The 24863-nt window shown below is 38.5% G+C and overlaps 1 protein-coding gene across 1 annotated transcript in view; it reads right to left on the reverse strand.

The window, feature by feature from the left end:
* The window catches only part of AHCTF1 (AT-hook containing transcription factor 1), a 45203-nt gene that overhangs the window by 17577 nt on the left and 2763 nt on the right, over positions 1-24863 (reverse strand). Inside the window, exons 2-17 of the mRNA XM_054162335.1 lie at positions 20393-20519; positions 18967-19220; positions 14492-14672; positions 13526-13733; positions 12753-12869; positions 11577-11661; positions 8335-8485; positions 6221-6353; positions 5952-6133; positions 5440-5501; positions 4417-4545; positions 3522-3612; positions 3339-3428; positions 3047-3187; positions 2216-2320; positions 1387-1480 (exon numbers count right to left, since the gene is read on the reverse strand). Of these exons, the coding sequence (XP_054018310.1) occupies positions 1387-1480; positions 2216-2320; positions 3047-3187; positions 3339-3428; positions 3522-3612; positions 4417-4545; positions 5440-5501; positions 5952-6133; positions 6221-6353; positions 8335-8485; positions 11577-11661; positions 12753-12869; positions 13526-13733; positions 14492-14672; positions 18967-19220; positions 20393-20513 (2144 nt within the window). The 5' untranslated portion in view covers positions 20514-20519. The remainder of the gene's footprint in view (positions 1-1386; positions 1481-2215; positions 2321-3046; positions 3188-3338; positions 3429-3521; positions 3613-4416; positions 4546-5439; positions 5502-5951; positions 6134-6220; positions 6354-8334; positions 8486-11576; positions 11662-12752; positions 12870-13525; positions 13734-14491; positions 14673-18966; positions 19221-20392; positions 20520-24863) is intronic.

Consider the following 24863-nt stretch of genomic DNA (forward strand, 5'->3'; position numbering starts at 1 on the left):
TGGTTCTACCCTTTAATTTCCCAAGGACAGAAAGCATGAAAATCACATTGGACATTGTATGCTTCTAAAGGAACACATGAGCCTGTGTGTAAGGTACTTGACAAGTAAGCCAAGATGAAATTTAAAGTCAATACCTAATAACACTGCAGCTTCCACCTTAACTCATCTTGTAGTATTTTATCAGTACCATAGTCTTATGTTCCCTTATTTATCTTTCAGTAAGATTTCCAAAGAAAAACCTATTATCCTCTAATCCAAGGCATATCACCTCCATGCTAGCTACCTTGTCCAGGGAAGAATTCACCTGAGGAAAGGACTTACAGAATCATAGAATCAGTAAGGTTGGAAAAGACCTCAAAGATCATCAAGCCCAACCTGTCACCCAAGACCTCATGACTACTAAACCATGGCACCAAGTGCCACATCCAATCCCCTCTTGAACACCTCCAGGGATGGTGACTCCACCACCTCCCTGGGCAGCCCATTCCAATGGTGAACAACTCCCTCTGTGAAGAACTTTCTCCTCACCTCAAGCCTAAACTTCCCCTGGCGCAGCTTGAGACTGTGTCCTCTTGTTCTGGTGCTGATTGCCTGGGAGAAGAGACCAACCCCCACCTGGCTACAGCCTCCCTTCAGGTAGTTGAGGACAGCAATAAGGTCTCCCTTGAGCCTCCTCTTCTCCAGGCTAAACAATCCCAGCTCCCTCAGCCTCTCCTCATAGGGCTTGTGCTCGAGGCTTCTCATTAGCCTTGTTGCGCTTCTCTGGGGTCTCAATGACCTTCTTAAATTGAGGGTCCCAGAACTGGACACAGGACTCAAGGTGTGGCCTAACCAGTGCTGAGTACAGGGGCTTCTATAGCCAGAGAGTCCTAGGTGTGCCAGCGACATGTAACCTGGACTATCTTATTAACTTACACAACTGTACTTGTAAATTGAAGATTTAGGCCAATACAATTACTTCCATCTATTACAAAAATCAATAAAAGGGATGACTTTTTAATGTTTTTTTAAAACCTATTTTCTTCTGGGTCCAAAACCACTGCTGCATGAACACTGATTTGCTGAAATGCAAACCGATCCTATCCGGATTCCATGATTTTTCTCAGAAGTAACAAATTATATTGACTAGCCAATGAATTAATTATGCTACCCAAAACTGATGATACCAACAAACAGTACTAAGCAGAAGTAACATAAACGTTGCCACGCCAGAAAGTAACCTCAGTGTTCAGTAGAATACATGCATCACTGACGTCAAGAGTACTGCCAGCAAACGCTACATTAAGCATAGCTTAAATGCAAAACCAACTGTTGGTATAAAAGCCATTTACTTCCAGTTCTGAATTTGCAGTGCAAGTGTTCTAGAATTTTCTGGTTAAGATTTACCTTGATAAGCGCTCGAGTTTCTGTCGATGGCCAGTATAGTAGTTCTGAATCAGAGGATAATTGTAGAATGGTCTGGACAAACGCAGATCGTCATCTACAGGCAATAAAGTCAAAGCAAATTAAAACAGTAATATCACATTTTTAAACTAAAACTTTTGACTGAAAAGACAGATCATGCAAACTAAGCACCAAGAAATCTCCAACTCTGAAAGAACCCAGTCCTGGTTTTGCCTTTGCTAAAAGAGCTGTAAGACACCAGACTCAATTCCTTGTTGTCTCAAGTGTCATTTCAAGTTTACAGTTGATGCAGCATTCAGAACACGTAGCGTAAGCTGGAGTTCACCGTAAAAATAGTGATTCTCAAAGGGAATAATTTTTTAAACATCACGTGAGCATCCAAGAGACAAAGATCACAATAGCATTTAGAATCCATCCAAATAATAATAATTAAAAAAAAAAAAATCTCCAAGGTGTACTTTTCCTTCAAGCAGTTAAGTAAGAAGTTCAAAACTTGCAGGTAATGCTTTCACTGTAAATAGAAGCATTCTGGTATTTGCTGTTTAACAGTCATTTGTTTAAAATCCCAAGTATTTCAAGCTGTGGACATAACCAACTCCTTGAAGTCAGATGCTTAATGCTCTTTCTACAAAAAACATCCAGGAAAGAAAACAGATGCATTATTCTAAACTATGTATTTGAAACACCAATGTAACTTCAGCATATGCTGTCACTGAACTAGTATGACTTGACAAAACATTTTCAAAAACATGGCTAAGCATGTGTTCACAGAAATCACTTACTGAATGGTCTCCTTGATACAAATGCTTACCTAAACCTTCTGGAAGGAGATTGGCTCGACAGAACCAGATGACCACTTGTGCATACAAAGAAATGAGGCTGGTTACCATCTGCTTGTTTGTCAAGTCTCTAAAACCTGAAAACAGGCATAAAACTATTTTTGTTACACAGTTCTTTCAATTTTTATGAACCCCCCTTCATCATCCTAAAAAGACAGCATAAACCCAACATTTTCCACTCTGTATCACTTTCCTATTTGAATAAAAACCCCACAAACACCACCAGAACAAAAACCAAACTGCAAAGAACTACATTCAATAAAGGTCAAAATAAAACACAAAGGCTGAATTATTAAATACACTCATGAATAAGATATTTCTTTTTCCAAGTAGCAGAGATCTTTCTTACAGCAGACTGATTAGATTTTTTCTTTTACTTAATATGCGAGGAACAATTGATAATACAAAACCTACAGAAAGTTAGGTAACTTACAAGTTACTCATTTGTGCTTCCTTTATATTTTTTAGCAATTTGCAATACACTATTTGCACACAAGTATAAATTGGTAAGAATTTAAATATAAAAACTATTAGCAGTACCACATTCAGTTGCTGTAATTCCAAGCCACATGGGTTACATAGCTTCTTGCTAGCCTTCCCCGCACATAGGCATGAACAATTCCTTTGAACTCAATACATATTAAGCTGCAGACCCAGCTTTTCAGATGTCAGCCCCTTCTTCCAGCTAAATGTGTCTTCCAATCATCAAAACCAACAGAAGCTCACATTTCCACAATTACAACCTAAGCATAATTCCAAGTGTTAATAAAACGCACCAAAAATACAGCAATACCATTACAAACCTTTTTCAGTAAGCTCTTGTGCTTCTGTCAGAAAACAGTTTAAGACTGTACTAAGGTTGCTCAAAAGCAACTGGCAGTGCTGAAGTGACTGTAGTGTCTGTGGGTCAATGAAGTTGCAAGAGCCATCAAACAGCGGAACACCTTTTCAAGAACAAACACAGAATCATTAACCTCCAGAGAAGTTTCAAAGTGCAGCTGAACTGTCTGCATTATCAGGTACCAGCAGATTACTGAAGGAGCTCAATTAGGAAGAGTAATTTTATGTTTGCAGAATGACTACACTGGTACTCACATATTTGGTCAAATTCATCTTTTGTATAGATCACTTTGTTCCATGTCCACTCAAGAACAAACCGTAAATTAGCAGCAGAACTGGGCTGCTCTTTAAAAAAAAAAAAAGAAAACAAAAAAGAAATGAATTGACAATTTCAAACTAAAAACATACATAATATAAAACCAGTGTAAGTATTATTACCTTCAGATGTCCAATGTTTAATGCATCCAGTCAGAAGTTCTAAAGAACCTGTCTGGACAGCAGCTGACAATACTGCTTCTAACTGCTCCTCCTAAACACAACAGACAAAATAAAATGAGAATCTAACACACTTTTGTCAGCTGAACCATCAACACCATTTCTAACTACATACTCCTTCAGACATCACAAAGTCAGTTATTATATAAGCAACTCATTCCACTTCCATGTTATTTCTAGCCAAAGGCTGGACTACTTGGTCTAAAATTTCAACATACTGACAGCTAATTCTAGTCATTATTTACACCCCTTTGCCATACACTGCGTAGCATCCTCTGCTAATACCCATTATACATTTTGCACATGTAAGTTTGCCATCAGGAATGCAGAAAGGAAAGAGAACAAACAAATGTGCAATGCTTGCACAGAAACAGTGAAGCTAAGGTCAAGCAGCTTTCTAAACTATGAAGACATGCAGTTCTGACAGCCACTAAGTAACCGTTTTCTAAAATGACAGAAAACAAGTTAAGTACTTATATTCCAAGAGGCTTGAATTTTAGGCTGTTCTACTGTACTATAATTTAGTGGCAGCTTATTTCAGCCAGTAATACTTCTTTCAGGTGAAATGATCATAAATTTTGTTCCCTTCGTTTTTTTGTTTGTTTGTTTTCTTGGGTTGGGGTTTTTGGTTTAAAGACAGATCTATTAGGGCTGTTCCCAGTCAGACTAAGCCATTTGGATCTCAGAATACTATTACTTCTGTTATCAAAAGTCAACATCTGCATTTCAATGCAACTTGTAAATAATATGAAATTCAGATTATCATGTCTTGTGGCCTCTACAGCCCTGTCAGACAAGATGCATGTGTTTCTCCCTTGATTCCCTGGTATAGTCTCACCTGACTGAGGCTGGATGGCTGGACATCAACTAGTCTTGGAGACAGCAAGCCAGCTACAAGACACCTGTTGTAGCTATCATGAATAGCTTCACTTATCGAAGGACCAGATTTCTTCAAAAAATTCAAGGTCTGAAACATCAATCAAAAGCTACAGATTAAGACACTATTGTTATTATTCAATCAAAAAAGTTCTGAACAAGAAGAAATAATATACATGTTCACTTAAACTGTCAGAAAGCTTGCATCAGTGATACACTTCAGGTTAACAATCAGAATAAAGCATAACCATGTAGAGTCTTAAATACAGCAGCCAAACAGTGCTAGTTTTGAAAAATCCTGTAAAACAGAGTATCAGCCCTTTAAATGTTTCATTAAGTTAATTTCTAAGCTGTTTTCCCTGAACACTGAAACAAAATATATTCTACATATGCTAAAACTAACAAGTTACTTTAAATCAGACTCTGGAAGATCACTTTCAAGCTTCTCTGTATAGAAGCTGATTCATGTTGGAAATATTTCATGAGCTGAAACTTAATTCAAAGTTATTTGTCACAATCTATGCAATGGCTCAGAAGTTATAGTATGGGCCGGTTTAGGAGGAAAACAAAATAATTTCTTAAACAGTTACATAACTTTTGCTTTCTCCATTCTGTCCTTTTTCAAGCTGATCAGGGACCTAAAACCTAACTCAGCATTATGCAGGCAGTTTAGCCGATGGGTAATAAAGCAGCAGCAGCTTTGTCCACCTTCCACAACATATTTGGTTTTGCTCCAAGAGTAACGGTCCATTCCTTTCTAGACATTCAGTCCTTGACTGTGCTTCAACAGGAGACAATGGTAGTTTCACAGGCCCAAGAGTGGACCTAAAACATCATTACCATTTGCATAAAACTGGCAGGATACAATTGCATGTGGATAGAAGAATGAGTGTAAAGTGGTCCCTGACACTGGAAGCAGTTCAATAGAAAACTTGGAAAAGGTACATCTCTTGACATTTTCAATGAAGATACGGTGAGGGATTACCTCCTTCTGGAAGCCAGTGCAAGTCACATGAACAACTCCCGAGTTCAGCAAGCACGTACCATCTGCAGAAACAATGAATGTCTGACAACCTTGCACACTCCCACAGTTATGCTTTGACCATTTTACATTATTTCAAAGGCAGCATCTGGAAAGAGATAACTAAGTACCCATTTTCTTCATCAGATCACTTACAATTTTTTTAAAAGTTAATTACTGTAGTGCTATCAAAGTGCACAACTTGGAGCTTCAGTTCAAAGTGATTTCATTTTATGATCACCACCAGTTCACAGGCTACACTACAAAAGAACCAAAACCCAAAACTCAGTAGATTGTCCAGATACATTTCACAATACTAAACACATTATTATTACAAGGTGATCAGTGTTGGGTTTTGGCAGGGGTGGGTTTACTTGGTTTGTGGTTTTTTGAGTGTCAAACTGAACGTGAAAATCAGGCAATGGATTCTGATCTCAATTTATGCTTATCACTATTAAAAGCCATGAAATACCTACCAAAATTATAGGTGCTTGGATTAAAAAACTGCTCAGGTGGTGGGTAAGAAGGAGGAACTCCTCGACTTAAACTCCGCTCATGTACAAGAATATCCAAAATGAGACTTGGAGAAGTCATGCTTATTACAGTATCCAGTGACCAGAATGCAAAATAGGGACAATCATGAAGGAATTCTTCTGGCCTTAAAGAAAATAAGAGCATAAACTAAATGCTGACTTTCAAAACCATCGTTTGCAGGGATACTGAAAACAACTTAATAAAAATCTACCTTAGTGAATCCGGCATTTGAGCATGATACCAGCGATTAATGTCAAACACACCCAAGTAAGTAGATGGTTTTCCCTGACCATAGGTGTTCACTTGCCAACTGAAGATTGATACACTGGTGTCAGGAGATATTACTGTAAAAGAAAAGACACAGTTTCTTATTCGTAGAAAATATAATATAGCTGGTATTTTTTAAATGCCACTTTCTATTTTGGCTTAGTTCTCGTATACTGCTCATGAAGCACAACACTTACTAAGGACATCTTAATGAAGAAAAACAAATTACAGCATGGCAAAAATATCGCTGGTAAGTTTCGGTCACACACTGCCCCTTTTTCCTGTTCCAATTGTATCAGTTCCAAGTCAAACTGGTGACACAATTATTAGCCAATGAAATTCTTCATACGCTAAGAACTGATCAAGATATTTAGCCAGATGAATAATCTAGCAAAAACCCAAAAACACCAGGAACACATGTTGCCACTTTTAGAAAGCATACAAATAATTATCGTATACATTTGTATCACTCAGCTGGCATTATTAATTTCCAGATCTGACTCAATTAAAAGTTTGAAGACTAGCTCCTTCACAATGGAGGAAAATAACTAATCACATGAAACAAATAAATGAACCCCACAAACAGGAAATTCAGATGAAGATTTTTACCATCAAACATTCACAGTGCTATATTTCAGCTCTCTAAGGAAATGGAATGGCCTGTCTTGTTGGAGGAGAATGCATGGATGTAAGGAACAAGACAATGGGATGCTTGATAAAATGTTTCTCTGTTCAATTCATCATTACTGTTTAGGGATTCTAATACAACTCTGCTATGTTTCACTGTGCTGAAATTGCCTTTGAATATGTCAATTATTTTTACAATTCAGAAGCCTACTTTGCTGCTAGCCTCAACATACAGCTCCTATGTGCCAAGAACTTAACTGGAATAAATCCTGAATAAAAGCTGAGTAGAAATCATCAGAAAAGTTACTTCGTAAAATGGAGACAGAAAGGTTCTTTTTGTTGTTGTGTTTAGATTTGGAGGTGGGTGTTTATTTTTAACAGGTTTTTAGAAGGCTCTCTTCTCAGAAACATGACACAAGTGAAGAAAATCCAAAGGTGTTTTTAACAGCTTTTGAGGCATTCTTCACAGAGGATGGATCAAAGGTCAGAGCATACTGGAATTTGTAAGCCTAGGGATGCACAGCAAATTACTGCTCCAGTGTTTGACATTCCTTTTGGTGAAGAAATTTTTTTGTAATATCCAATCTAAAGCTATCCTGGCACAACTTGAGGCCATTTCCTCTTGTCCTACCACTTGTTATTTAGGAGAAGAGACTGATACCCACCTCACTGCAACCTCCTTTCAAGTAGCAGTAGTGTGGTAAGATGTCCCCTCAGCCTCCTTTTCTCCAGACTAAACAACCCCAGTTCGCTCAATCATTCCTCCTAATACTTGTTTCTCTAGACCCTTCACCAGCTTCATTGCCCTTCTATGGAAGGGTACCTTCTAGCACCACAACGTTCTTCTTGTAGTGAGGAACCCAAAACTCAACAGTTTTCAAGGTACAGCCTCCCCAGAGCCAAGTACAGGGGCACAACCACTTCCCTAGTCCTGCTCGCCACAAAATTTCTGACACAAGACAGGATGCTGTAGGCAACCTGGGAACACTGCCTTACTGAGGGTGCACTCCCCTTTGACCAGATCACTGATGAAGATTGAAACAACAAACGGAACTGGCTCCAACAGGATGCACATGTGGATATAGGTTCGAGCAGGGAAAAGGCAAATCAGACAGCATTCCTAAGCAATGAAGAGAATGACCTTATTGTTCAAAGATGACAGCTGGAAGAATAAAACAACTAGCCAGCCTGATGCAGATGACCCCACCATACACCACTACAGCATGCCAGCAAGCATAAATAAAACCTTTTTTCAAATTTTCTTTAAAGAAGACCCACAGAACTTATCCAACTTTTCTTTTTAAATAAGCCCAATAAGGTAGTCTTTAGGGACACTTAAGACTTTTGGACTGTGATTACAGAACAGCATTCACTGCTTAGGTTCCAAACCCACTCATTTCAGAATAAGCACACGGAGACGCCAGAACAAACCTTCATTAACGCTGTCCTCTCTGTCAACGTGGTTGCGAAATTTTTCTACAGTCTGACAGCTGAGTAATTTGGTGTTGCTGGTCGTCCCTCTCAAGGGAAAGATTCCACCTGTGAGATCTAAACTGTACCTTTCATCACAGTATTCCAAACCCTGGGGGAAAAAAACATAAGGACAAAAAAGGTCACACTGAGGTAAAAACATACATTATACCTAAATATGAAAGCAAGTATATATCTAATATCATATACATATTACACTGTGTACTTCCCATGAGCTCATTTCTGATGGAAAATAGAAACAGACACATAAGAGAAGGAAGTGTCAAATTGTAACAGGCAAGTTTGCCTGCAAAAGCCAAAATTTAGCATTTCCCTAGCTAAAAGTTGAAAGATGTTGCTCTGAACAAGAAGTCCACTATTCTAAAAGACAGTTTCATCAGATAATGTACTAAAGCTCCAGAAACCTCTCAAGAGATTAATTTTGATGGCTAGAAATTTCATCTTCTATTCATGTATGAAAAATCAGGTCCCCACAAAGCTGGGGCAGAGGGGAAGGGGAAAAACAATACCAAACAATTCCCACCTAAGACAAATTCTGAAGCAGAACAGTGTATTTTGAATTTTTCACACTAGGGCAAGAAAACCTAAGTTAAGGTACTCTAGTGAATGGAAAATACTAAATACTGACTTTATTGACCAGTAAAATAAGAAGACAGTTTTCAAGCGAGATGCACTGGTCAGCAGACACTGTATACTCTGTCCATCCATAAGCACTGTATAAGACAAAAGGTAAGGATGTGCTCCATAACCGTGATTTGATGCACTACATTTAGCAACTGCTGAGATGGTATAAAAAAGATAATCTTTGAAATAATATTTTTTATGTTTAATTACTTGAGACTTAAACCACCCCTGAATGCAATGGAAACATGTTTGACAAACATTTATAAAGAGTATCACACATTTCAGAAGTCCTATTTGTGACTTTTTATGATAAAAAGTCAAAGATGCACTGTTTCGTAGCCTCAAGTCTGATTCCTGGAAAGTAAAGCACTGTCAAGTTTTCCAAGCTCCCATGAACTCTGTCCAGTGACCAATGGTAGATTTCTCCTTGGTTACTCAAATTTGGTCTGGTAATTGGGAACAACTCCTGATTTTTCTGGTATAGAAGATGGACAAGAAATAGGAGTCAACTAGCCACACAGACAGACAGGTAGTACTGACCAATCTTTGACTACAAGGAAATATTCTGAGAATACATGTAGAGCACAAAACCTGTCTTAATGCATTTTTTCTCATTTTGGAGCTTTTGGGAGTTAGTTTGGTTTTTTTTTTGGCAGCAGACATTAACAGGTCTTGATGTGAAGCTACATGTGTAAACTGCTCATCTGGAAGCTAGCTAAAGAACCTGGCTTTTCTCACTGGTTCAACTGTTTAGCTCTCTCCTTAACCACCCTGAAACAAGAATCAATCTTACAATCTGGTACAACACCTGTCTAAAGGAAACAAACAGCAGAAGAGCAGATCTCAAATCAAGAGACTGGTGCCTGACACCTCTTAGAAGCCTGCGAATATGTAACTGGTGGCTAAAAGTCTTACACTAACTACACTACAGCTTCCAAAAGGTCACAAACCTAGTAAGATTATTTAATCACTTTTTAAGAAAAAGTGTCCACTGGAATTTCTAGCAGACCCGTTTCTAAAGGCTGATGAATCATTTCAACCCTCTGAAGTAAAAGCTGACACTTGCCACATCTTATTCAGGAAAATAAGATGACTGAAACAAAGAACCGCCCAAGGTCCCACAGGTCAGTATTAAACTGCTGAGACACAACGAGTAGCCACAGGACAAATGGATATAGATAATTGCTGGGTGTTTTTCCAAAGACACACACAGTACAAGGTATTGTCTTTGCCTCTGCGAAGACTGTAGCTAAAAATAACTTTTGAAAGAGGATACAACAAAGCAGAAGTTCAAAAGTGAAACCAGAGAAAGATTAAAGAATCTTTCTGCTATCAACTTGCCAAAGTGCCCAGAGCACAAGAGATGCAGAAGTGAACTGCAGTGAAAGGCCTTTTGAAATTCAAAAAAAACCTCAATCAAGGTGCTGTTCAGCTAGAGCTATGTATATTATGTCACAAATACTGCACATCAAAGATAAAGAGATGACATCCATTATTTGGAACACAATGAATCACCTGAAGACATTTCTACTATGTCACCATGACAGATGCATTTTAAAGAAACACCACCTTTTGCAAACTCTTAACTTTTATCTACTCAAAGACAACACTTAAAAATGAGGAAGGTAAAAATTAAAACTCATTCAAAAAAATCCAAGCAGAGAGTATCACAATAAAAGAATTATCCTGGTTTTACTCAACACCTATTGAGTATACGTAAGAAAAAGTATCAAAATAGGAGGAAAGAACTGGTCTCCCATTTCCCTCAAAAAGATTGTTGGAAGAGTTCCAAGCATACTACCAAATTGAATTATGAAGATGCACCTTGTGTCGCTAGGCTGAGATACAACAATACCTCATCTGTATTTTAAACACATCTTTGCAGCCAGTTCTAAAAATTTACGTGCACTCTTCTGACCTAATGATACCATTGTTTACCACAAGTACTTATGTATTTTACTGGCTTTAAGAATAGATTCCACAGGAAACCCAGTCAAAAAGTAGGGAGAGTTAACTTTACAGCTACTAAGTTTCAGAATCAAGACTTAAGAAACACTGTGAGTAAATTTCATTTGAAGTCCAGCTGGCAGAGCTCAGGTGAAACGCAAGAACGCAAAACCAAATGCCAGAAAAGAATAAAGCTGTATGACCAGATTTAAAAACAAACCAACCAACAAACAAACACCCAAAACACCAAACAGAAGTTTATTCAAGTCTGCAATCCGGTTAAATAAAGCTATTCAAAGCCCTATCTTCTCTTCCATTAATTTGGTGTTTAAATTACGAATAATTTTATGTGTAAAAGCTACTTCCTCTTCAGGAACTGAATTTATATGGGCTCTTTACAGATGAATCTGGTTGGAACATGTGACATTGCAGCATAAAATTGTACACCTAATTTTCAAAAACTATGGATAAAGCCATGCCCAGTAAGACTAGGGAGAAGACTTTTTTCAGTCAGCTATGAATTTTGATGGTAAATACCAGCCCTGCCAATGTAACTGATTCTCACAGAGAAAATTACATTTTCTGTCTTTTCACATACATGCATGTCTTACCTCATACATGACTTGTCCTGATGCCAAGCGCTTTCTGTCACCAAATGCTAACTGCAACAGATGTAAACTCACAACATCACCTTCACTGAAAAAGGTATAAAGTATGAAATTTGATTACAAGCTGCTTTACGGTCCTCATCATTTTATTAGATCTAGATTGTGGTTTCCTTATAGCATGCTCCTGATGAAAATGAAAACAACACGTCAGAAAATGTGACAACTGGCCACACTTCAGCTGCTAAAATATAAAGGAGGAAGTTTTGACACTACCAGCTTCCGGGGCAAATGCTAGCCACACAATTTGGAAGCTTTAATACATGGTATGAACTAAAAAATGTGGAAATAGCTCTTCACAGTGAAGAGTTCTCAATCACACTGGCTTTAAAGTACAAAAGACTGCCACTCAATGAACAGCTGAGCTGATTAAACAGCTTGCTGATGCTGAAAGAGAGAGCTTTCCACCCTGCTCTTCTCACAAAGGTCCAGTCCCTCTCTAGCATATGCTGCACCCTTCCACATTCTGATTTGATTCATTAGCCCAGCAGGTGCTGTTAACTTTTTTGCCAGTGATAGTTTGCTGCCAAATGAGTTGAACTGGCTCACAAAGGCTCCAAAGACTGCTGAAGATGGCACAAGGTAATAGGCAAGGCTTGACAGGATGCTTGGCTCCATGGTTTAGTTGATTAGGTGGTGTTGGATGATAGGTTGGACACGATGATCTCGAAGGTCTCTTCCAACCTGGTTTATTCTATTCAATTCTATTCTCTTCTATTCTATAGGCAATAGTTATCCCCTCCTTTAGGGGCACCAGACTGTTGTACTGGGCACATTTATTGTTCCAGATCTGACGTGTCAACTACTTTTAATCATATTTAATACCAGGATGTGAATATCGAAGTAATTATAAAGTAGTTATCAAGAAACAAATTAAATCATTTAAGAATTGAAGTACAAACATATACAGCCACTGTTGCTTTGCCTTCCTTCAGAAGGCAGGAACTGGGAGGTCCATCTTCACATCTGTTAAAAACCGTGAAAACTACATTGTAAACCTAGCACCTTCTCTACCCAAGACGATCTCCTGCACAGCTCAATAAACAAAACAAATATATGTGTACCAGCTGTATGTACACAAGTACTTAAGAAGCAATTCAGTGTCTTATCGTTTTTACTCACCTTTCTTGTGTAGACTGAACAGCCCACAAGTAGCAACAATTTCGAGGATCATTCTCAGGCTCTTGAAAAGTAACAGCATAGACAGGAATCCTTCCTCCTTCAAGCTGAGAGTGGTGTCTGCAGGTTTGGAAAAAAAAAAAATAGAAAAAGAATAAAGGTAAGTCTACTAGCCTTAAATGTTTTACAGAAGCATAGAAGCATCTTCTGAAAAGAGCATCTAACATGCTTATCCTCAAAGTACGTGCCTCCCTGCCTTGGAATAGGTAAATCTCCTATTTCAGTCAAGGCTTTAGGAAATGTGAAAAAATGGTTTTTTTTTTCAGGCACAGATCAGCTACTAATTCAAGTTTCACTAGTATCATCCTGGACATTTTAATGAATATCACCCAAATAACATCACTAACATACTTAAGCCTTTCAATGCATGACTTAATTGCAGAAACTGGTTCTGAAAAATCAAAACACACACATTTCCTAGTTTCACTGACTACTGATACACTGTTTTACAGCTCTGTCACATCCTAACTGCTTGACATAACCTGAAGAGGCCTGCTTTCCACAATTTCTCAATTCACAGGCACAACACAGGAAACAATCCCAGTTCACTAAGAAGGCAGTCCATTTGATCTGTGCATGACTTAGGTTATTTCAGAAGATTGCAGTCAGAATTTTAGTCCTTGAAAAAGTTCTCTTTAAATTAACACACTTCCTTAAGTAAAAAATTGAGACCTTTGTACCTCCAGGCATGAACAAGTGTAAAAAGTCCTACTTACTCCCTCTTCAGAGTTTTCATATTCCACAGAGACAGGTAGCCATCTGAAAAACCCACAACAAGCTGATTGCTTCTGCTTATGTAGCACACAGTTGATATTGCTGTTCCTGAAGGATTTTGTAATTGAAAACACAGATGTCTTCCTTCTCTGGTCACAGTTTCTCTTCTTTGTGGAACTTCAGCAGGAATTCTAGTGACAACTTCTAGATCTACACAGACAAAACCACACAATAAATGAATGTGTTACACCATTTAGATTGCATTTTAAACAGTGACAGAACAACACACATAAACTAATTCTACCATCCCAGGCAAAAAAAAAACCCAAACCAAAACAAAAACACCCAGATAACACTTTTGTTGCTACTGCCATTTTATAAGTACTCAAAGAACAGAACTCTCTGACAGGTACTCTTGTATTTCAAAACCAGGTAGAAGTGTAACTTTCACAGACAAATTTGTCTTGGACTCTAAATCAGGAGTTTGGGCCCCACGATAAAGCCTGTTTTTTAGCCTGAAGCTATTGATATAATAGCCAAAACAGCCTATGTGATCCAACTACACAAATTAGAGATTTCATTCATCCAAATACATGACTTTTGTTAATTCACATTCATTTTTAAAAACAAACCTAAAATTTTCAAAAGTCTATTAACAAAAGCAGAACATCCAATAAGAAACAAAGCATCTCTAACAACTTCCTATCAGGCATCTGCACTGACTCATACTACAACATTCCCACACCAAACTGGGGTGTGACATAGGGATCTTGGGAGAAGGGGGCATTTATAACCTTAGAAGTATTAAGCCACTGTCATTTTTAATCAGTCCAGGGTAATACAATGTCAAACTACCACCTATAAGAAGTACTCATGTCTGCAAGCTAGTATCCTCAAAGTAGCATGCATATTGTTTAAGACACAAATTTTCTTACTTTTTAATTAAAGTTTAAAAACTGTAACCTTACCTGATGCTTCTATTTCATTCTGACTGCAAGATAAATCATCCAAACAAAGGTCAACTAGAAGTAGATGGCCAACATCTGTAGCCACTGCTGCCACTCCAAAGAGCCACCGCAGACTCTGATGCAAGTGCCGAGTGCTCACACTGGCTCCTCCGTGACTAGTTATTGGTTCTATAGCAGTTACCTACAGCAAAACCCACAAGTTAGTATTTACGCTATTTGAGAAGCTAAATAAAAATCATTCAAAAGTGAAGCCAAAATTAGCACATCAGAAGCAAGAAAGTAAATACAGCATCATAATCGTGGTACTTGGAAAAAATGCTGGTTTCTTCATTAAAAAAGCAAAATCTAATACTGCCTTCCATATACCAGATTTCATACAGTTATCTAACTGTATGCTACATTCTGTTATTACATCTTACCATTTCCATCTCCTATTCAGAAAAAAATCAACTCTAAGAAACTGGAGAATAAATCTTATGAAGAACAACTGAAAGAGCTGGGATTGTTTAGTCTGATAAAGAAGAGGCTGAGGGGAGACCTCACCACTGTCTACAACTACATGAAAGGACACTGTGGAGAGGCTGATGCTGGTCTTTTCTCACAGGTAATTAGTGACAGAACAAGAGGGAATGGCCTCAAGCTGCAACAGGGTAGATTTAGACTGGACATTAGAAAAAACTTTTTTCACAGAGTGGTCAAGAATTGGATTGTGCTGTCCAGGGAGGTGCTTGAGTCACCAACCCTGGATGTGTTTAAAAGTCATTCAGATGTATTGCTTGGGGATATGATTCAGGGGTGAACTTTGTAGAATAGGATTATCAGTTGGACTTGACAATCCCAAGGGTTTTTTCCAACCTGAATGTTTCTGTGATTCTGTGATCATATTTAAGAGACGTAGGTAAGAAAAACAAAACTACATCTAGTTCTCTCACTGCTCACAGCCAATTAGCACTGTGATACAATATATGCCTTCTTTGCCAAGCAGGTATTAGGATCAATCATGGCTCGAAATCAGACCAGGCAGCAGTCAAATTGCATGACAGACACTTCATCAGAATGAGAATTTTTTCTGAAGTGTTGAAGGCAGATACTAGCTTAGTAAAATTTACACTAGTTCTCATTAAGAATAACAACCAGATAAAGTAAAAGGAGGTTTAAATGCACAGCAGTACTTTTATGAATGTTTATGAAAATTTTTAAAGCCAGACCAAAAAAAAAACCAAAAAACAAAAAGCAAAGAACAGCAGCTTGTTAGATAAAAAGCTAACTGCATCTAAGAAGTGCTCTCGACTCTTTAACATGCATAGCAGCACTCACGCAACGGTATTACAAGGTGAAGACAGGCCTTTCAGCACTCACCACTCACCCCAGTGCAATAAAAACAACCCTCTATAGCAGAGATACAAGCACAGGAAGATTCCTGCACTAAAGCTATGCAACAAAAGAACATAGGCTATTGTTCAGCCTTCTTACAAAACACAGCACAATGAGACAGGGATCTTTACTTCAGAAACAGTTTTACATGAAAACATTACAAAGATGTGAGCAACACAAAAGAGGCCACTTTATAATACTTTTTCATTTTTACCCCCAAGTGTGGGGAGAAATAACCAAATCCCTAAGCACCAATTTTCTCCTATCCTGTATCAAGCGCTTGCCTATCAATTCACTACAGAATTTACCTTTCACTTCAGTTACAAGAATTCTAACCTCAGAAGTACCTGCAGTAATTTACAGGAAATGTGAAACAAAATTTGCCTAAATCACATTGTATTTCCAATCTCTTGGCTACTCAAAGGACAGCCAAAAGCATTGTGGTTATCCAGATTCTTGCTGTTCATAACAGTTACGAGGAAAGCAGAACTACGCTACGTACTTTGCTGCAGAACTAAAGTTCAAGTGTTGCTACTAAGTTCCTTTTTCATTGTACAACTGACTGCAATGGAATCTTTTCCATTTTTGCACAAAAACGTTTCCTGGTTGTAAAACTCCAATTTTCCATATAGAAGCTCCTGAAAGAGCGTATTTTTCCACTCTGGTACACACTGGCTTTTCATATTCTCCTAGACTACTGCCAGGTCGTTCTGGGAATGAACAAAGAAAACTTTTCGCAGCTCACTGAATCTAAATGCTAGCCTTTCTGCCTCATACAAATCAGGAAAATTTATGAAGATACTGTTCAATAGTTCTGAGACATACAACCATTGTAATACAATTTAATCAGTGTTTTTAATTCAGATTTGCTTCTACTAGAATTCAAATCGTACCATACTCCGTTAACATTTTTAGTTTGCTGCTGCATTTCACATATATCCACAGGGCACTGAGAAGTGCTCACACACACATGAAAATAAAAGATCATGCCAAAATTCTTTCAAAGCTTGTGAGTTTGGATTTTTTAACATTCCTTTAAGCTCTGAATAACCACACATCTACTTTTACACTAAAAGACAGTCATAAATTTATTATAAATACACTATAATAATACACTAATGGCATGACACCTTGGACCAGAGCTTACTCCATGTTAGTCTTAACCTGTACGACTTGGTTTTCCACAGGAGATATATCTACAGAATAGAGTCCAGAAATTAAGATTCCAGGTGCTCATTACAGCCTTAAAACAGTAACAACAAAACCTGCAGAAAGTGATGTTAAGAATGGATCTGTATTTTACTTTGAAAAAGAATCAGTGTGAAAAATCAGAGAAATACTCAAGTAGGTTAAAAATGCGTATCATATAACTCGTAAGTTGGAGGTACAAGCTGCAGAATAAATTAAAAACATATGGACAGTGACCAAGTGCACATTTTATCTGCTTAGTTCAAATTCATAACCTTCATCGCACACCAGCCAACATTTCCTCCCAACGCTTCTTCATATTTTCCCTTTAATCTTATTTTTGTGCTACAGAAAAACTTGCTAATGCAACTGCCAAATACATTTGACTTCAAATCACTTCTGTGGATGCAGATTCCATATATGACATGGTTCTTCTTTAGGACAGGAGTAAATGGCCTCAAGGTGTGTCAGGGGAGGTTTAGATTAGATATTAGGAAACATTCCTTTACTGAAAGAGTGGTCAAGCATTGGAACAGGCTGCCCAGGTAAAGTGGTGGCACCACCATCCCTGGAACTGTTAAAAAACCGTGGCACTTTGGGACATGGTTTAGAGAGCATGGTGGTATTGGGTTGATGGCTCAACTTGATGAATGTGACAGGTCATTTCCAACCTTAATGTTTCTATAATTCTATCACTCTACAACCTTTCCTTTTCCTATTCCCAGCTTATTTACTTACTTAATTCTTTACAAATCTCATCTCCTTATCTACTTCTGTCAGCACAGTTTGCCTTTCCATCTAAAACTCTAGGACTTATCAAGAGTACCAACTCGACTTGTATCTTCAGAAATTACCACAATATTAATCTTCATGACTAGTAACTGCACTGCAGCATTACAAATCAGTATTCTAGCAAGCCAAACCAAATCACATTATGGAAAACTGAGCAATAGGTATGTATTTCACAGAATTATCAGGGTTGGAAGGGACTTCAAGGATCATCTAGTTTCAACCCCCCTGCCATGGGCAGGGACACTCCACTAGATCAGAATGCCCAGAGCCACATGCAGCCTGACCTTAAAAACATCCAGGGATGGGGCTTCCACCACCTCCCTGGGCAAGCTGTTCCAGTGTCAGCAAGCTGTTGAGTGCCACATGCAGCCTCAGCATATTTGATGCAGACTATAAAAATGAAGTGGATCTCAATGTTCTGTTCAATTATGCTGATTCTTGTTTACATTAAGTTAACGAGATTAGGGGACACTACATCATTTCAGTTTACTGGTTATAGAAGACAGAAAAAAAAACCCCAGTAGTACACTAGTGGTACACTACTGTATCCTATCTAAACAAACACAATATTCAATAAGCAGATTCAAGGACTGCAGATTGAAGGTCCATCGTTCAACAGTCCATCAAATAACTTTCTCCCCATCCTGGGTCAACATAAAAATGTCTTCTGATCTGAAGTCACCTGCTAGTTGGAGATAGACTGGAATGTGTCCAAGTCATTTACAGCACAACTGGGGAAGTTTGAGATATTTTTAAGACAGTACTTCTCACAGAAATTAAACATTTAGGAAATGCTTGTTACAAACACTTTAAAGAGTTGGGGGAGGGGTTATCTTTTTCACTCTGGGCAAGAAAAGTTGTTTTTTAGGGTCTTTTTGTGGAAGTGTAATTATGTGCTCTATCAAACCAGAAAAACTTGTGTTACCATCAGTAAACTCAAAAGACAATGGTGTAATTTTACATCATAGTATCTATCAAGACTGGATACTATGATGAGACAGTATGCTAACGCAACACAGAAAAAAATATCTCCTCACAGAGAGATGCTCCAAAGCTTTTCCTGAAACAGTATTACACAACACCCAACAACATAAAAACATTTCTGATTAAAAAGTACATACCCTTCCTGGAAGAACAACTGCTTTAACCACTCTTGATATTCCGAGATCATACAGACAGAGAACACTTCCCTCTGCTTCTTCCAAACCAACCAGTAGGCCAGTTCTCTTCTGCCAGGAAAATTCCTTTACCACACGAACAGTGGGAGGCTGTTCATTTACTCCACTGAAACGGTATGCAGAGAGCCGCTCTCCTGTCATAGAGTTCACTACCTCAAGTTGAGGACCACACGCCAACCATGCTAGGCCATTTCTGCCTGTAAGAGAAAGAAAGCTGACTAAAGCAAATTTACAATAGAAGACTGAAAACAACTGAAATATCACAGTCACTGCCCCTTTCCTTCAATGAAAGCACCTAACAGAGGTAAAGCAGCTTACCTAATTCTGCTCAATTATTTAAAATCACCCACTGAAATCCTCAAGCTGTACACACATTAAAATTAACAACCTTATTATTTTGCATTTGTACTTCCTGCTCTCAAGAATTTGTATTGTTTGGGATGAAGATTACAATATACTGATCTATCATCTTTATACCATATTTGATAATCAGTATTTCTGGAAATCATTTAAATACAGACAAGTCTTAAAGCATCCTTCAAATATAACAAATCTAACCCAATTCAGTTTTTAATTTTACTTGACACATGCCTACTTTGGGCAGGGATTTGGACTTCAACAAGCAATTACCTTACAATGGAAACTGCATGAGCAAATTCAAACTTCTACATGTGCTGATCACATGAAGAATTTAACACATTTTGCATCATATGCCAAGCAAGTATTAACTCAGTTACTGTATTTACAGTTAAGACAGTGACCTGGTCTTAACAGAAGCCTAGACATCCAGACAGGCACCTGGCTCTGCCTTCAGATCACCTAGAAAGTAACTACCTATCTGCTTAGCCACTTTGAGCAACTCTCACTGGGTGCTCATCTGCATACTATTAAATACTCTGAAAATATGGCTGCAGCACTTAAGAGTAGAATCCTCTTCTGCTTTTATTCAGACTAGAAAAGACAGAGGCAAAACCCCCTGCTTTTTAAAACTGTAGATGAACTATTTCTGTGCATGACGTCATGATGGTCACAGAGCTTAAGCTGGCACAAATAAATACATCCCAAAACAACACTTACTTTTTTGAAAAGTGCATTTCATTAAAAATTGAGGACAACTCACTGACTGAACTTTAAGTAAATTATTTTAATAGCACAAGACTGATGCAGGTTGTTGTTATTTCAAAGTTTAACTACATTAATGCTTTAACATTAACATTTTAATCATTAAAACGTCCTTTTTGTTCTCTCAAAACCTGATGCATCTCAACAGCACCAGCCTGACACAGCTGATACTATAACCCTATGCTTCAGTTAAATTCTGGGCAATAACAGCTGTATATCAAGACCACATTTGAAGGAAAATGCTCACCTCCAGAAAACTTCCCACTCAGCACAGAATCTAGGGTTATTTCATCTTCCCCAAGTGCTTGAATAGTCACCTCTGGAAACTGCAGCAGACTGCTCGTTACCTGAGCTGTTAGGTCTCGCATTCTTCACTGTAAATAAATCAATTAAAAAAAACAAACCCAAACATTAGACTCACATCAGCCACAAATACTTTTGCAAGAAAAATGTCATCAGTATACCATGAATAATCTATACATTGCCTGTAGCTCTTTTCCTTAGATAGGTAACAGGAGAAAAAAGTAATACACTGAGTGCCAGTCTACTCACATGGGTTAGTAAGATACAATCTGAGAAAAAAACATTTTTAAAAAGTTTGAGACATTTCCATTTGTCTTTTCCCTTAATTTTATACTTTATTTCTTATTGTCAATTGTCTTCTAGCAGATTTCACCCATTTCTGTCTTGTTCACTATGTGCATATTTATTTTCAACACTAAGTTCTTAAATACCTTCATTCTCAAATTCTTCTAGAAAAGGTACTATCTGTATGTTCACATTACAAGCAACACAAACCTTCATAGCTCATCAATCAGCAGTTTTACATAGACTTATGATCTAACTAATACAGTACTTTAAAATACTGGTTTATTTCTACACTTAGGTCCTCATGTTCCTCTTCCAGTGCTTTCCTCCGTACTGCCTGTCCTTATCACACCTCTACAGTATTCTACAAGAATTTCTAGGCCTTTCAGATATTTTCCACACTCTTGTAGGCGTTCCACAAAGAGTTCACAACTCAGTATGTGAAGACAGGGTTATTTGGTGGAAAAGCTTAAAAGTTGAGGTGATTACCAAGATTAAATTGGTCAGTAAATAAGAGATTTCCATGCACATGGAAATATAAACTACTTACAATAACCATGTTTTGCGAGCTCTATGGGATACTGGAAAAAGCTACCAGCAGACATGTAATTAATTTTAGTTCATATAGCACTGCTTTCCTCATGAAGTCTCAAAAGGAACACATATGTAGGTCACTACTACTGGGTGTTACGCATGCTGACCAACTCAGGTATTAAACAGAACCCTTACCCCACACTGCGAACCAGTACAGCCAGCCACACCAACGTGCACACAAACCCTTCTGTATTAACTGTACCATATGTGTTCTCCCGCAAATGAATTTATGATTGTTTGTTTCTTCCAGCATGCACTAATAACCTATTCTCCCTACAGCACAGGTGGCTGCAGCAAGTTTTGAAGACTAGACTCTGTGAGCAACACAAATTTATTAGAAGGAAATGTTTATAAACAAATATTATTTTTATGAATTGCACTTCTGTGGAGAAAGATTATGCTTTAAAGCCTGGGCTTTACAATTACGTCAACTCACAGGTACTGTTTGAGAATATGAACCAGCATATTCTGCCATTATGAAAACAATGAGCATGTGAAACACCAGAGGTCTAAGTCAGGATCCTGCACTAAGCACAGCTCAACTTGTACAAAAACACTGTTGCCAATGGTAAAGCCAGTACTACTGGATGCTGCTGCAGCCAGCCAGTCTGACCACTCTGCCAGTGTTCTCAGCTACTGTACACCAAGCTTTAAGTTGGACAACTTAGCTGTAGTAGTTTTGTTGGGTTTGCTTTTTGGGTTTACTTGTTATTGTTTCAAAGTGGCAGTGGGATAAACTTTCCTACTGCATCTGGGGGCTCCAAATAATTTAAAAGCCCCCCAGTTTGACTAGCACTCTGACTCAGTTTAATTGCAATGATTTAACAAATATATTTGTATGACTAACCCATAATACAAAATATTAATACAGATATTGGGTTGGTAAACAGCTTAAACATTTCAATTCATACCCATTGCCTCTGGCCCTGTCAGTGGGCACCATCTACTTTACCCCATAAATACCTTCAAGTATGTAAATATATTGGTGAGATCTCTCTTGAGCCTTCTCCCAGCTCCCAGCTCCCTTGAGCAGTCCCAGCTCTCCCAGCCTCTCCTCACAGAAGAGATGCTCTGATCCCCTCTGATCATCTTTGTGGCCATTCCCTGCAATCTCTCTAGTACCACCACATCTCTCTCTTGTGAGACTAGAGAGCCCAGACCCGGACACAGCACTTCAGGAGTGGGCTCACTAGTGCTGATTAGAGGAAGGGTCACATCCCTGCACCTGATGGCAGCACTTCCCCTCCTACAGCTCACAATACTATCACAGCCTTCTTTGTAGCAAGGGCATATTGTTGGTTCATGGTCAACAGGGTGCCCAGGGCATTTTGTGCCAAGCTGCTGTCCAGCTGAGCAATCCTCAGTACATACAGCTGCATGGGTTTTTTTCCTCCCAGGTGGAAGACTGCACATTCCCATGTTAAACATGAGGATCCTGTCAGTCCACTTCTCCAGCCTGCCAAAGTCCCTCTGGAGTACAGCAGCACGATTCCCTGTTGTATCACCACCCTTCCCAGTTTTGTATCATCAGCCAGCTTCCTGAGGGTACACTCTGCTCAATCATCCAGACCACTAATGAAAACACTTAATAATCAAACTCCTCTGAGGTAACCTATTTTAAACTAGTCAATCCTCCTTTAAAGGAGAACACTGACTTGACAACATACGTTAAAGAACTTCACAAAATAGCACAAAATTCCAAAAAGAGCATGTTATTGTAATGAACAAAAAACTAAGTCTTTTTTGTAAAGAACAGAGAGATCTGAGGAAAAATGCTGGTGAGCACATCTTGATTATTAATGCAATGTGGCAGAGTAGTAGCAAGGCATTTTAATTGTGAACAAGTATGTTCCAGGAGCACTGGTAACAGCATTCAAGGAAACTTTGCTGCATGCTCTCTCCATGAAGTCACCCTGCCTTCACCTCTGCCTACCTGGACAGGCCAAAGGCACAGAACTTTGTGTGGCCAAATCAGAATAATAAATAAATAAATAAGTAAAAAATTAAGTTACTCCATAAGACAAATTTCTATTCAGGGGAAAAAACAAACAAACAAAAAAAAACAAACCACCAACCCAAACCACTCACCACCCCAACCTCCACAGCAAACTAAAAAAAGTCTTTTCTGGTGGAAAGCTCATACCCTGACAGTGTAGTCCTGTCTACAGTACATGAAATACGTTTATCAGGTTATCTAGTATCAACTATCAAATAAGTAACACTGGGACATTCACACAACTTTAATCATGCTGTAGTTGTTAACTGTGTATAAAAGCATATGAAAATGTTAGCACATCAGGCACACCCAGGTCTCCTTTAGTAAGCCAAGGCGCATTTTAAACCATTTTTTTTCTGGCTTGGCAATATGGAGCTGAGAAGATAAAATTCACAATAATACAAACGCTGTATTATAGCAACCTGGTTATAAGGGTGTCTTATCTGCATCATTCTGCAAAATTAAACCAAGGATTACAGGCAAACTGTAACAGGGGAAAATAGAGCAAGGTTGAAGGCATAAAGCCTCTCCTTTAAGAGATCTATCAAAACCTAACTGCATTCCTGCTCTCTTGGAAATCAGATTCATGTAAAATGCCACAGGCTTCCTCTATTTTCAGAAATAAACTCGGAACCCAACCTCCCAGCTGTACCCTACAGGAAAGTGGTCTGGGTGCAAGTGCCCAAATTATCATTCTTATTCACCCTAGATACTTAGGACTTGCAAACACCATAAGCCATTTCCAAAGAGAGTAGCCTGCCACAAGTCAGACTGATGACAGATTGTTGGATTGAAAAGCTCCAGGAAAAAAAAAAACAACTGAGAAGTTACACATGCAAGCAGAATCACATACAGCCAAGTCAGAGTTCTGAGCTGTCCAGTTTGACTGACAACAGTATGTGAAAATCAGGTTCAAAGGTGAACAATACTATGGGCTTGCTGAAGAAAAAGCTGAAAACATGGTGAGTCTCAGCTGAAGCTACGATTTCACAAAACATGTTAACTTCATTGGCGCCAAAAGAGAGGTCTTGCTGCTGATTCTCACCTCTCCGTCTGCTCCCTTGTTCTACTGCTGGCACTGACCTCAACATTTTTTAGAGCACATTATGAACCCAGTTAACTTCCTAAGCAAACAAAAAACTAACCTAGTAAATCAGATTGTCTTCTTCTAGGTTAGAGAATTGAACTGGCTCACTGTCCACAGATAGAGCTAGCAAGTGTAATAGTTGGCAGAAGGAAGGAAGCAGGACAGCATACTGGCAAGGAGGAGGAAGAAGAATTCATCTGTCCTCCTTTTGTGGCAGTAAGCCACTAACATAACTCATAGACGTGTGAAGCTAAACACATTGTTTGTGAGGAGAGCTGAAAAATCTTTTGGGACACCACCCAGCGCACAGTCAGCTTTTAACTCCCTCTTGCACATAAAGACTCTCAATGTCCCTGAGAAAGGCTGCAGCTGCATTCTTTCCTGCAGGCAGATGTGGAAGCTGAAGTGGTTGCAGGAAGTGTTACTTAGTGATCAGAGAAAAGACAACACCGT

This window comes from Dryobates pubescens, chromosome 6, assembly GCF_014839835.1.
Source record: "Dryobates pubescens isolate bDryPub1 chromosome 6, bDryPub1.pri, whole genome shotgun sequence".
Classification (NCBI taxonomy): Eukaryota; Metazoa; Chordata; class Aves; order Piciformes; family Picidae; genus Dryobates; species Dryobates pubescens.